The sequence below is a fragment of the Echiichthys vipera genome (assembly GCF_963691815.1).
Source record: "Echiichthys vipera genome assembly, chromosome: X".
Taxonomy (NCBI): domain Eukaryota; kingdom Metazoa; phylum Chordata; class Actinopteri; order Perciformes; family Trachinidae; genus Echiichthys; species Echiichthys vipera.
This window is the reverse complement of record NC_139825.1, coordinates 9,641,039-9,655,785: the sequence shown is the minus strand read 5'-3', so window position 1 is coordinate 9,655,785 and position 14,747 is coordinate 9,641,039. Positions and strand designations below refer to the sequence as shown.

At 41.9% G+C, this 14,747-nt stretch overlaps 1 protein-coding gene across 1 annotated transcript in view; it reads left to right on the top strand.

The window, feature by feature from the left end:
* epha8 (eph receptor A8) overlaps positions 1-14,747 on the top strand; it is a 156,538-nt gene that overhangs the window by 22,649 nt on the left and 119,142 nt on the right. Inside the window, exon 2 of the mRNA XM_083939932.1 lies at positions 2,687-2,751. Coding sequence (XP_083796058.1) covers positions 2,687-2,751 — 65 coding nt within the window. The remainder of the gene's footprint in view (positions 1-2,686; positions 2,752-14,747) is intronic.

The window sequence follows — 14,747 nt, the reverse complement described above, 5'->3', positions numbered from 1 at the left end:
TAGGACTACTCATCGCTGTGATGTTTTCTGCAGGTGCCAAAAGTCACTTGTCAAACTGTGCGGGTAGTTCTTGTTTTGACAAAGCTTTTACTGTATAGAGTCCATCAACAATCAGCTTTTGTGAGAGGGGCTTGTAGTAGTAATAGTCAGTACTGGTAAAAAAGTAAACAAATATGAACTTGGCCAGCTGAGGGGGAGATGCTCTGTAGTACATTTCTTGCTTCAAGGCAAAATGTTGCATATTGCAGCTTCAACATGCAGGAGAGACAGGAAGAGAGCAAGTGTCAGACATACAGATGAAAGTGTGCAGTGTTTTGTTAAACTCATTTTAATCTGAGGAACATCACTTTTCTGCTACACAAGCAGCCCTGGGGCAGGGATCATATTAGCTGCAAGTTTTAAAGGACACATACAGAAACACACGCACACACACACACACACACACACACACACACACACACACACACACACACACACACACACACACACACACACACACACACACACACACACACACACACACACACACACACACACACACACACACACACACACACACACATACACACACACCTATGTGTACTATGGCAGAAGAAGATATGGACATTGCCCGTGGGTAGAATTAATGGTACATTAAGTTCTCCATTCACTTTCCCCTCATCTGTCCATCCCTCCTTATTCTAATATCTTGCCACTCAGGCCTAAAGGGGTGCACAAACAGATTTAAATTTGCTCAATGCGGTTCAAACAGAGATGAAGTGGTGTTGACATGAGGTGAACATGTTTCATCTTAAATGAAATTTTTTTTAAAGTATAGACAGAGTGGACGAGAATCAGTTCTGAGACCAGTCAGAGGTTGAGCTGTCACACAAACAGGCTCACTAGCAAAGTATGGTTGGTGGTCAGCTGGCATGGTAAGTGCGTAAGGTGCTAGCTAGCTACAGTTCATGCATCATTGTTGTTGGGATGACTGAATATGGACTGCACACACATTTCAAACTGTTAAAATGCAGGCAGGTAACATGAGGTAAGACTCATTTTGTGTTTACAGACATCTTTCTTCACAATGTCTCTTTAATTGTAAGCTAGTAAAGATAACAGTTAGCCATTCTGGACTTAATTGATCTTTTTCAGAAAAATAAACTACTGTAGGTGATATATTAAATAATACAGTGAATATTAGTGGGAAAAAATACTCTATGTTTGTTGCCTGACAAACCTCAACAAATTAACATACAATAACTATATTCTGTATTAAATGATTACCGTACTATCACAAGCTGTTAAATATATTACCTTTTGCTGACTGCTAATATGGAGAATGAGGCTCGCATTTCAGTCTTTTATCAGGCACTCCCACCACACATTGTATTTCTCATGCACAAAAGCATTTAATAATAAGCTGCTTTCACTATGGAACCGGCAGGAATCAAGCGCTTCTCCTCTGGAGCTCCGTCGAGCGGCCACTCACTAGCCAATCAAAAACAAGATGAGGTCTACACAATGGCCAATCAGAAAATAGCACTATTGAATCTGGGTAAGATTTAACACAACCAATGAAAAAAAGCATAGTTTTATTCACGTGATTCTTTCGTAACTTTATTTACACAAATAGACTTACAACAGTGATTGCTGCTCAATCTTCGAACAATAAAAAAATTGTGACAATAACAATATCGCTGGAGGTAGTGAATATATCATAAATAAAACAAAACATTAAAGTAGATAAATCATTACAGATCAAATTCATTACAAATGGCTTTGGTTTTCACAGCTTGGAGTTGGTGCTTTAGGGAAGAGTTAAAGTAAGAAATTAAAACAATAAAATTAGGTTTCTGGTTTGCAAATTTACTGCTATATATATATAGAACCCCTCCAGCCACCCCCCACACCCCACCCTCCGAGGGAAGAATGTCACTCTTGCCTGTCTTCAAAACTGTGGTGTGCTCCTAATGGCCACAAGTGTACGGCCCTCCATTAGTCTAAATTAAATCTCTAAAATGTATAAAATAAAATAAGAGCTAACATTTAAAATGGTTTAGGCAATGTCTCAGTATTTATTATTTTGGTGATAGCTCTTTTCAATAATTAATTAGGCTTTACCCTCTGTGCTTGTTTTAAAGTTGTTTTTTTTTTTATTCCTTGTTGTTGGTCTGGATTTATAGATATTGTTGTTTTTCTGCACTATATGTTCTTTTGTTCCTACCTTGAAATTGATTGAACTGCTACATATTGAGCTGGTGTCAATTCAAGGGGTATTCAGAGTTCAACAAAGCACTGCCTGAGTTGGAGCCTGCTTTTCATCAGGAGTTTATTGGATATTTTTTGGTGACTTCCAGTCAGTCAGTGTTAGACACTGTACTGTTTTCACATTTATGTTTTGTTTTATGTTCTATTCTGAGCCTGGACAACCGAGGTCCCAGCTCCAAGGGCTTGGAGAGTAAACAAGGTCAAGGTGACACACACACACACACACTGTGACACCCAGCTCAGAGTTGCTGTGACAACCGTCCTGCCTCATCAGTCACACCTGCCATACAGGTGTATGTGTGTATGTGATTCTGTCGGGTGCCAGTGCAAACAGAGGATGGTCATGAAGGACAGGATGGATGGGGGAGGATGGCGCAAACATTGATTTAAAGTTCATCACTTACCTACTTGTTGTTATTTTGTTCTTTCTTTGCAGTGAACCTACTGGACACGACGACGACCACAGGAGACTGGGGCTGGCTAACGTATCCGTCACATGGGGTAAGAACAATATATCCATTAAGGGATTTATCTGCAACAACATTTGTACAGAAATAATACATATTTAAACAGCTTTTCAAAACTCTTGAACTCAACAAATTGATCTCCTGATTCTAAAAAAGAATACAAATGTAGAATTTACCTCGAATCAACGTCTAGACAGCATCAGTATGCTTGCTGGGTAATCCTCATTGAACTGTATCTTAGTGAAACCCAACTGCAATAAAAATTTTCACCATAAAGCGACACCTGCTGCAGAGAAATTTCTATTTTTATCCCTCTAATGCCATGTGAGGCGGGGATTTTCCACCTGTGCCTATTCAATGGGATCCTACTGTAACACTAACACTACAGGCTAATTACATGTCCGTCTGTTGCAGCCAGACAACAACACACAACGCTCACCTTATTCCAACATCAAGTCCAACATTACTTTCAGCATCCTCCACATATTGGCAGCAAGGTGCAAATCACAGGAGGGGAGCCTACTCCCTAAGGGGAAGAAGAAGAGAGGGAGGTAAAGTGAAGAGAGAGAAAGATGAAAGACAGAGAACGAGGTGACAGCGAGGGCACGGCATCGTTACATTAGCATATTGTAATGCCATATGAAGATGCCTGGGGTGATGAATTAAGACTCCAGCCGTGATATTTATAGCAGCAAGATGCCACCATGTCCCCGACTCCCCGGGTGTCAGTGAAGTCGTAGAAACATTTAACTCACCTCCGGCCCACACAACAGAAGGCGTTGTGATTGAACAGCGGCCAGGAGGAACAGATGGATTGTCTTTCAAGTCCTGAGAAAAGAGCTGGGAGAATTGGATTAGAGTTTTGAGTGAAATGACTCCTTCTGTGTAAAATCAGCATGAGAATTGGAGCTCCTCTGTCCTGACAGGCCTGTGTTATAACATCCAGATTACATATTCCAGCCCATGGTGTCTCATTTAATTGGTCCAATATTCACTCCTAACTGGAGGAGAGACATGTTTTCACTCTGAGCTCCGGCGCGTGAACTGTTTTATTGTATGGATTTAGAGCTGCAGCTCAGCTCTGTGGCATTGTAGTCAGGTTACATACAGTATGCATCTTATGCTGAATGGCAAGGATCTGAAGAAGTTGAAACAAGCTGTATGATGTTTTATTCTCTTCTTTTGCTTTGTTTTCTTGTTTTTGTGCGGATTTTCAAGTGATGCTGAGGTGACATCACTACAATTTGAGGGTGGAGATTTATATAACTACTTAGTAGTTATGTAGGTGCAATTACCATTCCACAGATGATTGTTCATTTCTGGATTAATTTGCACTTGCATTTGATTATGAGAAGGCCTCAGGCTGATCAATCAAAGGAAAAATACCAGGCCTGAAAGCCTGTTAGCCTTTCTTTCTGAGCGCATGGTCACAGACAAAGAACTGCCATGTGACCCGGCCCCCAACAGGTCACACCCATTTTGAAATTTAGAGTTTCTTCTAGTCAGACAAATTAGTTATATGGTAAGGATGTCGTCCTACCTTTTCTTAGTTGAGTTTCGACTGTACTCCAGCCTTCCTCAGAGCTGCTGTTTTCTTCCGGGTATGGCGCGTTTTATGAAAACAGCTGACCGGGCCGGGAAACTTCAAAATAAATTTCCCAGTTGTGTCCGTTCCTCGCCCTGGTGCCGCTGGCAGAGAATGGTGTCCCAGGTGTGTGGGAGCAAGTATGCCCCCCCCCCCTGTCCCTGTTCATGGTGTTGCTGTCACGCCTCCTTATTTCTACGGCCTCCTTTCTCCATCTTCTGTATCTGTTTGTTTTTGATGATTTTTCCCCTGTCCCAGGCCATGATGTGGTTGTTTCTTCTGCAATGGTCTGTTATGGCAGATTTTTGTTTTCTTGTTCTGCTGTATGTTTCTTTGTTCTTTGATGTTCTTTTTTTCTTGTACTGAAAGCTCATCCGGTTTCTTCGATGTATGTTTTATTGCACGATTTGCATGGAATCTCATAAATGACATGTCACATTTCTTGTCCAATGTTATTTTGTCTTCGGGGTGTACAAGTTGTTATCAGAGTTTTTTGTATGGTTTTACGGCTGTGTTTATCTGATATTTTTTCTTGTATGGATTCTGTTGTTCCTCTGACGTACGGTAGTGTTATTATGTCCTGATTTTTATTTTCCTTTTCTTGTTTTTTGTTTCGTTTTCTTTTTTCTTCTGCTCATGTTGTTTGGCTTTCCTCTTTCCTCTGTTTATGGCCCAGCTGGGGTATTGGCAACATGTGAGGGCTTGTCTTATGTGTTTTTCCTCCTTCTGTCTGTCTTTATTGTCCGTTATGATGCTGGTCCGGTTGTATAGTGTTCGGACGTCTGACAGTTTGTGTGCAGCGGGGTGTTCTTAAGTCCAGGAGGTACTCGTCTGTATAAATGGGTTTCCTGTAGGTTGTGATTTTGATGCTGCCGTCTTCTTTGTGATGTATATGTTAATGTCATGGAATGGTATGGTCCGGTTGGTTTCTTCTTCGTGTGAGAGCTGTATATTGTCGGTGCTGTCTATTGTATTTAAGTGGGCTGTGAGTTCTTGTGAGTGGCCATTCTTAATTATTTCTAATATGTTGTCTACGTGCCGTTTCCAGAGTGTGGGTTTGATTTGTAGGGGTGCAATCTGGATGGCTTTTGTTTCTAGGATCTCCATAAAAAATCTGCTTATGATAGCGGATAACGGGCAAAGCCTTCCTTCTGTCTGTAAATAAATGTATTGAATTGGAAAGTAGTAGATTTTGGCGACAAACTGTAGTAGGGCGGTGATGTCTGTGACTGTCAGGATTGTACGTGTCTTGAGTGTTTTGTCCTGTTTTAGTCTTTCTGTAACTATGTGTAAAGTGACGTCTTTGGGTGTTTTGGTGAATAATGATATTATGTCATGTGATATAAAGATTTCCTCCTTCTCCACAGTTATGTTTTCTTTATTTCTTGTGCCAGTTGTTGTGAGTTCTTGCAGTGGTGTTTTGTTTTTCCAAGCATAGGTCCGATGATTTCGACTAGCGCTTTTGATAGATTGTATGTGGGTGATCCTGGAGGCCAAACTCCAGCAGAATAATGTGAGGGATGTGTGGACTGGTATGAAGCAGATCACTGGGTGTAAGGTGAGCGGCAGACAGTCATCAGGCAGCCTGGAGAGGGCAAACGAGCTGAACAGATTCTTCAATAGGTTCAGCTCACAGCCTTCTGTCATCTCCATGACACCTCCAGACCCCCACACACCCTCACTGCCCCAAATGCTTCCTCCCCTCCCCCCTCAATCCCCTGCTGTGAGCTCTCCTGTGCAGCACCTCCCCTCCTCCTCCACCTCTTCCACCTCAACCTCCTCCTCCTCTGCCTCCTCCTCCTCCACCTTCACCTCCTCCTTCACCTCCTCGTCCTCCACTGAAGCCACCAGCAGCCTCCCTCGCATGACTGTGACTGCAGGCCAGGTTAGGAGACAGCTGGAGAGACTCCACCAGCAGAAGGCTGCAGGCCCTGACGGTATCAGCCCCAGGATGCTGAAGACATGTGCCAGCCAGCTGTCTCCTGTCCTACAACACCTCTACAACCTGAGCCTTGGTCAGGAGAGAATACAAGTGCTTTTGAAGACTTCCTGCCTGATTCCTGTTTCAAAGAAGTCGTCACCATCAGACCTCAATGACTATCGTCCAGTGGCCCTCACATCTTACGTCATGAAGGTGCTGGAGAGACTGGTTTTGGTCAACCTGAGGCTGCAGGTGAGAGCACTGCTAGACCCTCTGCAATTTGCTTACCAGCCCCACGTGGGAGTTGATGGCGCTGTCATCTACCTGCTGCAACGAGCCCATTTGCACCTGGATGGTGGAGGAGGTACTGTGAGAATCACATTCTTTGATTTCTCTAGTGCTTTTAACACCATTCAGCCACTGCTACTGGGGGAGAAGCTGCAGGTGATGGGAGTAGATGACACAATAATCTCCTGGATTACTGACTACCTGACAGGCAGGCCACAGTTTGTCCGTATGGGCAGTGTTCTGTCTGATGTGGTGGTTAGTGATACAGGAGCTCCACAGGGGACTGTACTGTCTCCTTTCCTGTTCACCTTATACACCACTGACTTTCAGTACAACACTGAGTCGTGTCACCTGCAAAAGTTTTCTGACGACTCGGCTGTTGTTGGGTGTATAAGTGAGGGACAGGAGGAGGAGTACAGGGCACTGGTAGACAACTTTGTGAAGTGGACTGGACAGAATCACCTGCGGCTGAACATCAGCAAGACCAGAGAGATGGTGATAGATTTCAGGAAGAAGAGGATGACGGCTTTCCAACCTCTGTGCATTCTGGGAAAGGATGTGGAGGCGGTGGAGGATTACAAGTACCTGGGTGTTACCATCAACCACAGACTGGACTGGAGATCTAACACTGAAGCTGTTTACAAAAGGGGATGAGCAGACTTTACTTCCTGAGTTAGCTGAGATCCTTCAACGTGTGCAGCAAGAATGGAGATCTTTTATCAGTCTGTGGTGGCCAGCTTAATTTTCTTTGATGTTGTTTGTTGGGGAAGCAGCATTGGCGCCAGCGACTCCAACAGACTCACTCTGGAGGCTGTGGTGGAGAGGACACTGAAAAAACTGTTATCCATCATGGATAATCCTCTCCACCCTCTCCAAACCACACTGGTCAGACAGCAGAGCACCTTCTCCAAAAGGCTGCTTCAGCTTCGCTGTCGTAGCAACAGATTCAGGAAATCTTTCCTGCCACAATCCATCACTGTACTCCACTGTATCCATCTCTACTGTTTGTTTTTGTTTTGTATATATTATTATATGTGGCGTTTCCTTTTTTATGTATTTTTGGAGTTCCATATATCCGTGGGATGACGTTGGCTGTAGGTATTAGACGGTTGTAGTTGTCCTGTGTTATCTTGTTGGATTCTAGTAGCGGTTGGAGTAATGTCTTTAATGTTTTTTTCTTTTTTTCCGCGGGGTCCTTCTTCAGTATTTAGTATGTTTTGTTGTCTTGTAGCATGGTTTCCATCTTTTTGTGGTATGTATCTGCATCCATGACTACTGTTGTGATTCCTTTGTTGGCTGGTAGTATGATGCTGGTGTCCCAGGTGTGGTAAACCCTTCCAACAGACACCAAACTGTTAGTCCATTGGCTGACCTGACCTCTGGCTAATGACAGCATGATGTCTACAAAACTGGAGGACAGCCATTTCCTCTTTTCTTACCCCACTCTTCTTCACTCGACTCGACTCTCTTCTGCTGGATCCAGCTGTCTCTAGGCCCTGGACAGGATCATCATCCAGGTTAACCAACCAGTTACCAACCCAACTAAGCAGAACAAAGAGCGATCATATTCCTCTTTTGTTTAAGGAGCAAACAACGAGGACAAGAACCTTTCCTTCAACCGGCTTCCTCACAAGGACCTAACACTGGCATCAAAGCAACGCAACTTATTGTTCCCATTTCATGGACTGGTAACTAAACAACGATTGGGCATTATTACATGTTATGAGACTTTATGAACAGCTAAGCATAAAACTGTGACTGTGTTTTATGACTCATGTTTAATGATGATTATGTGTGACTGGGTTGATTCAGTTAAGTTGAGGATGTTTTCTTAGCAATGCTCCACACAGTTATTGCATGCACTAACACTCTGTTAACTATAACTGTATTTGAACAGACTACACACACATAACCTACATTTAGAACTTCTTAAATCTTCAGCCTGCTGGCTTTTGTGTGACTTAAATGTTCACATTTTGTTCCTTATTCTCACACACACACACACACACACACACACACACACACACACACACACACACACACACACACACACAAACACACACAGACCAATTTGTTGGCTTAGCTTTAGTTAGTTTATTGTGTTTTGTTTGTGCATTTATTAATTTGTTAATAAATGTTTGTGTTTACAATATGTCTGTTTATTTAATATTACACACTTTAAAATCCTTCAACTGACTAAACTATTTCATTAATCTTTTTTTTTTTCATGAGACTTTTATATTAGTTATCACTCTTCATAACTTGGTGCCCCTGAGGAACTCTGGTTTAACTAGAGTCATTTTTATTATTCTCATCTCATCTCATCTTCATCCGCTTATCCGGGGTCGGGTTACGGGGGCAGCAGCTTTAGCAGGGGACCCCAAACTTCCCTTTCCCGGGCCACATTAACCAGCTCTAACTGGGGGATCCCGAGGCCTTCCCAGGCTAGTGTGGAGATATAATCTCTCCACCTAGTCCTGGGTCTTGTCCGAGGCCTCCTCTCAGCTGGACGTGCCTGGATCACCTCCCTAGGGAGGCGCCCAGGGGGCATCCTTACTAGATGCCCGAACCACCTCAACTGGCTCCTTTCAACGCTAAGGAGCAGCGGCTCTACTCCGAGTTCCTCACGGATGGCTGAACTTCTCACCCTATCTCTAAGGGAGACTCCAGCCACCCTCCTGAGAAAACCCATTTCGGGCTCTTGTACCCGCGACCTCGTTCTTTCGGTCATGACCCAGCCTTCATGACCATAGGTGAGGGTAGGAACGAAGATTGACCGGTAGATCGAGAGCTTTGCCTTCCGGCTCAGCTCTATTTTCGTCACAACGGTGCGGTAGAGCGACTGCAACACCGCCCCCGCTGCTCTGATTCTCCGGCCAAACTCACACTCCATCGTCCCCTCACTCGTGAACACGATCCCGAGGTACTTAAACTCCTTCACTTGGGGTAAGGACTGCCTGGAGTAAGCAATCCACCGGTTTCCTGCTGAGAGCCATGGCCTCAGATTTAGAGGTGCTGATCCTCATCCCAGCCGTTTCACACTCGGCTGCGAACCGATCCAGTGAGTGCTGAAGGTCACTGACCGACGATGCCATCAGGACCACATCATCTGCGAAAAGCAGAGACGAGATCCTAAGCCCACCGAACTGCAACCCCTCCCCACCATGACTACGCCTCGATATCCTGTCCATGAGAATCACAAATTTTTATTATTATCTTTGATAATTATTGGTGATAGCTAATATTTACTTGATTAAGGATAAGTTTATGGAAAATACTTAATCTCATAATCTGACCGTGAGTCAAGGACCTACATTTAATTGATTCTCTGTGTGAAGTTTTTAATAATTAAAGTTATCAATTTTATACATTTTTCTGATCTAATATTCCATTTGATAGTCAAACTTTTGATCCAATTAAGTAGTACCTACACTTGGTAACCCCGAGTCAAATACAGTTGAATACTTAGATTTGATGTCACAAGATCCCCTCTGTGTATCAAAGTAAGAGTATAATGTCAACTGGAACTTACCGTATATGCATTGTTTTTGGTAAGTCCTGGTCATATACTGTATAGCAAAGGAATTAAGTACAATTATTTTGCACTGTACAAAATATGATGATTTAAGAGAGATACTGTTCCATGAAATAGCTCAACAAAATCCTGAAATATTCTGGTGTTCTCATAAACAACAACTGTTTAACTTTGTGTTTAAAGTTGCTCACCTTTTTTCAAGAGCCTGGAAAAGAAGGCAAGATAGTGTGTTTAGCTAATGATTCCTTTGTTGTTGTGCAACATTCTAGGGTCAAAAATAGCTGTCAACTCAAGTTCAGACAGCGCAAACCACAGCACCAGGGGTCACAGCGGGCTGGAGGCCTGCAGCAGTGCTGGGTCTAACCTACTTAGGGCTGTCCAAGATCCAGAGTCTGACCCCGCTGTAGTTTGCACTGCTGTAAAGTCAGGTTTTTTTTTTACATGGGGCTCTTTGGGGCTTTGCTCTGTTTTGGAGACAGCCTCAAGTGGTCATGCAAAGAACTTCAAATTTTGGCACTGCCATGTTGGTTTCATTTCTTAGACCAGGAGGTTGCAGCTTGGTTGACAGTTTCCGAAGATTTTTCGGTAATGGTAATATGTTGTTTTAGCTGCCAATAGGGCTAAATATATGTATATTGTATGCTCATTCCAGCTGTCTTGTTAAGAAGTACCTACAGTATTAAACAAAGTCAACGTCACATACTAGAATAATAGAAGCTTAGGTCACAGGAATAGGAGGATGAAAAGAGGCATAACACAACCTTGCTTCTTCCAGTGCTAATCGTGAAAATGTAATCTCATTATCCATGTTATGTTCTCTAAAGCACGATACATTATATCCTATGGCAACTCTTAAAATAAATTGACATTAAATTCTTAAATGATAACTTTGAAAGTCATGCAAATTAATATTATAAGTTATATTAATATTAGTAAACAGTCAAAGAAACACTTTGAATATTCTCTCAGTGGTGTTTTGGAGGCTAATGATTTATTTTTATTTTTATTATTTATGATAAAATTAGTTGCAAGGTACAATACATTTTTTTATGTAAGACATTAAAGAACAGTTGTATGAAAGAATATGTGAAATATGGGCTTGAGAGAAATTGCAAAAAAAATGGCTAAATACTTCTGACGAGAGTCTTTGAGCTGCCTGAGATCAGCAGCATTGCCAGCATTCAGTTCATCTGCCATAAATACAGATTACAGCACCTCACAACAATGCATTACTGCTAATACACAGAATAAAGATTGCTGACATTGTGATAGCAATAGTGTGTATTCTGACAGTTCTTTATTTAGGTGCATGGTGTTTGTGAGAGAGAGCCAAGCTTGTATAGTGTGAGTAAGTCACTACGCTGAAATTACTGCTGTCCGCCATGAGGGTGGTTTGATTTACTCGGAGCAGAAAGTGCCACTGTAGACTGGGTATGTTTTGAGCTTGATAATGATGCATTCAAAAATTATTCCTCAGCAAAACTCAGACCTGCAGCAGCCCTTCAAGCTTGGAAACCAGTACTGATGTCCAATGGTATGAACCCTCTTGTTTGCACTGCTGAAGACAATGCTTTACTGTATACTTGCTCTGTATACTAGTAAGATTGGTACACTGCAGTTTCAATGCAGAAATGCTCAGTTCACTCATGATATGTCTTGTAGCATATAAAAAGAGAGTAAATTGTGTGTGTGATTGTTTGTATGTGTGTGTGTTTGTGTGTGTGTGTGTGTGAGAGAGAGAGAGAGGGAGAGAGAGATTGCTGAAACCTCATGGGCTCTGTGATAAATGGATGTTTTGACGGTCTCACGCTCTTACAAACTTAAACACACACACACATACACACACACACACACACACACACACACACACACACATAAAGTACACATATAAGGTCATTTTTTTCCACCCTGACAGTTTACAGTGTTATGAATGTGCCATGCTAGCAGCATTAGTGTTTCAGCTGCCCTCTTCTCTGGGCAGCAGCAGCTCTTTGATGGTCTTAGGTTCAGAAAATGCAGCTGCAGTGGAAGGGAAAGATTTCTGTCGCCTGATGATTATGTCACGAAAAGCCTTTATCGTTTGGTGCTGAGAGTCTTGTGTACTGTATGTACAGTCACGCTACGTTTGATCCATAAAGCTGGTGAGAAATTTGGATTCTGCAATATCATTTGAAATCTGCTCTGCTGTTATCTTGCAGGTTAAGTAGTGTTATTTTTTCATTGGAACGTTGTTCAGGAAAGGACACACGTGTCACTGTGAGTGAGCGAGTAAGGCATAAGGTGAGAGAGCAGGAGAAATAGATAGAGAGGTTGCGTACAGGGAATACAAGAGGAATAAGTGTCGAGTCCAAGCGGGAGGAAGATGGATTAAAATTGTCAGCGTGTAGTTTCATAAATTTGAAGTCATTTTCAGACATTTCCTCTTACAGCTCACACAAATGTTTATGGTTTTATTGTACTTCTTGTGAGATGAATTCCTTATGCATTAGGCATCTATAGGGTCTTTGAAGCTGTGTAATATGGAAGGGGTCACCTATAGCGATTCAGCCAGATACAATTAGCATCACACTATGCATCACTCTATATGTGTTTTGTCATCTTTCAGCTCGTTTTGATTTTATGGACCATAACAACACATTCTCATTCTCAACAGCTCAGATACAGCAGCTTGCTCAGAAACCCTTGGTTGACCCCTTTATACTTCTCTGGGTACCCCTTTGGCTTCATTTTTCAATGTGCAGGATAGGTTTAGGCAACAAAACTACTTGGTTAGCTTGGTAGGAAAAGATTGTGGCTGGGTAGATTTGTCATGTATATAAGTTGGTTTCACATGGGGCATGAACAATGATCTTCTGGGTGAAATGCCTTTGTTTGTTTGACTCATCCAACCCTCCCGACCTCCTCTGTCCTCAAACTTTCGTTTGGATTTCTTTAAACCAATCAAAATTGTCTTGGGCGGAGCTAAGATAAGCTTCTGATGCAGCAACTGTGCCTCTGCAAAATAATCTCAGGAGGGTAGTCTGTGGTGAGACTTTTACTGAAAAAAAAGACAACCAAAATTTGGAGGTTGGTGACCCAGAGGTGAGGCCTGCCTATACTTGGACTAAACATACATACATACATACTTTACTATATACTGGATTTGATAAAACCATAGACCATATTAAACCCTTATTACAGAAGCTGGTGTGAAGTGCAATGGAATGGTACACTGGTCAGGTCAATGTAACGTGAACATGCAGCTACCAGAGTTAAATGCAGTGGCAAAACAACTCAGACTGACGATGTTTGAGCCAGAAAATGGATCAACATCAGGCATGAGAGTCCTGAGAGATGTTGGCCTTTCCCAGGTGTGTTCACAAGTTGATTTCGTCCTGAAACTTACAATACATAGACTTGCTAAATGTAGTTAGCTTGGAGATTGCTGTTGTTGTTTCTCTTAGCAAAGGGATTACAAGAAAAGTAATGCACAGATGGCAGAACTGAAGCAAGGGATGTCACACTTGATGAATGTGAAATTATGCTTTGTTAATGCTGGATGTGTAAATGCTGCTAACATGTTAGCAATAACATCTTGACAAGGTTGTTCTATATAAAACGTGTCCTGCTGCTTTAAATATTCAATGGAATGTCACATGTGTATCAACAATGGATTAAAAAAAATCCTAAAGAAGTATTTCCTCATGTTTGAATAGTGTCTGCTGTAAAAAGAAAAAGGAAATTAAAGATTCACGGGGTTGAGAGCCACGGGCAGGTTAGAGATGTCAGAAACAGTGATGATTTTAGCCAACAGACATCACGAAGTTGTGAGCTTGTATTCCTAGAAAGATGGAGGAATGGACAGAAATGGATGGAGAGAGAGAATCAGATTTATTTCTATTATTATTTTTTATCTGTACAATAGGATAACAATATTTTCTAGAAAAATATCTGATGATTGTCACCTTGCACTTACTGTTCAGTCAGTAGTTTGTGTGTGTGTGTGTGCGTGTGTGTGTGTCTATGCAAGTCTCGTTTGGATGATATCATGACAGATCACGTCTTCTACTCAAGGGGCTCCTTTCCATCCAATTTATTCAGGTAATAGTTAGGAAGCTTGTGGGCTGTCCCAGGAGCACCTTTCTCCCTAACATATCCCCCCCCCCCCCCACACACACACACACACACACACGCACACACACACACACACACACTCACACACACACACACGCATACACGCCAACATTGCTAAAAGGGGCTACATCGACCAAGTGTGGACTTCTGTTTCTGGTAATATTAAAATAACAAAAAAAGAATAGACTATTACTTTTAAGCTCCTTAACCATCACTGCACATGTGCCTTTTAATTGTTTGTAAAGAAATTGCCAAGAGGGGACAAGAGGGTGTCTGTTTACTTGAAAGACTGTCTGTGTTTCTTTCAAAAAAAGGTACTTTAACATTAATGTCATCCATATTTAAACATTTCTCTGTCATACAAATATTACCACAAAAATATTTGCCTCTTTAATTGAGAGTAAGTCAGATGTAACTTGGCTTCATGCACTATTATCAAAGGAGCTTTATCTAGGCTTGAATGATATAAAATATATTTTTAAGTTACATTTTAAAGACTAATTACACTTGTTTTTATTTTCTCTGAGGGGAATTCATATTCTTATGTATGTGCTTAAGGACACGCATTTGCTCTTAATATCTTAATTG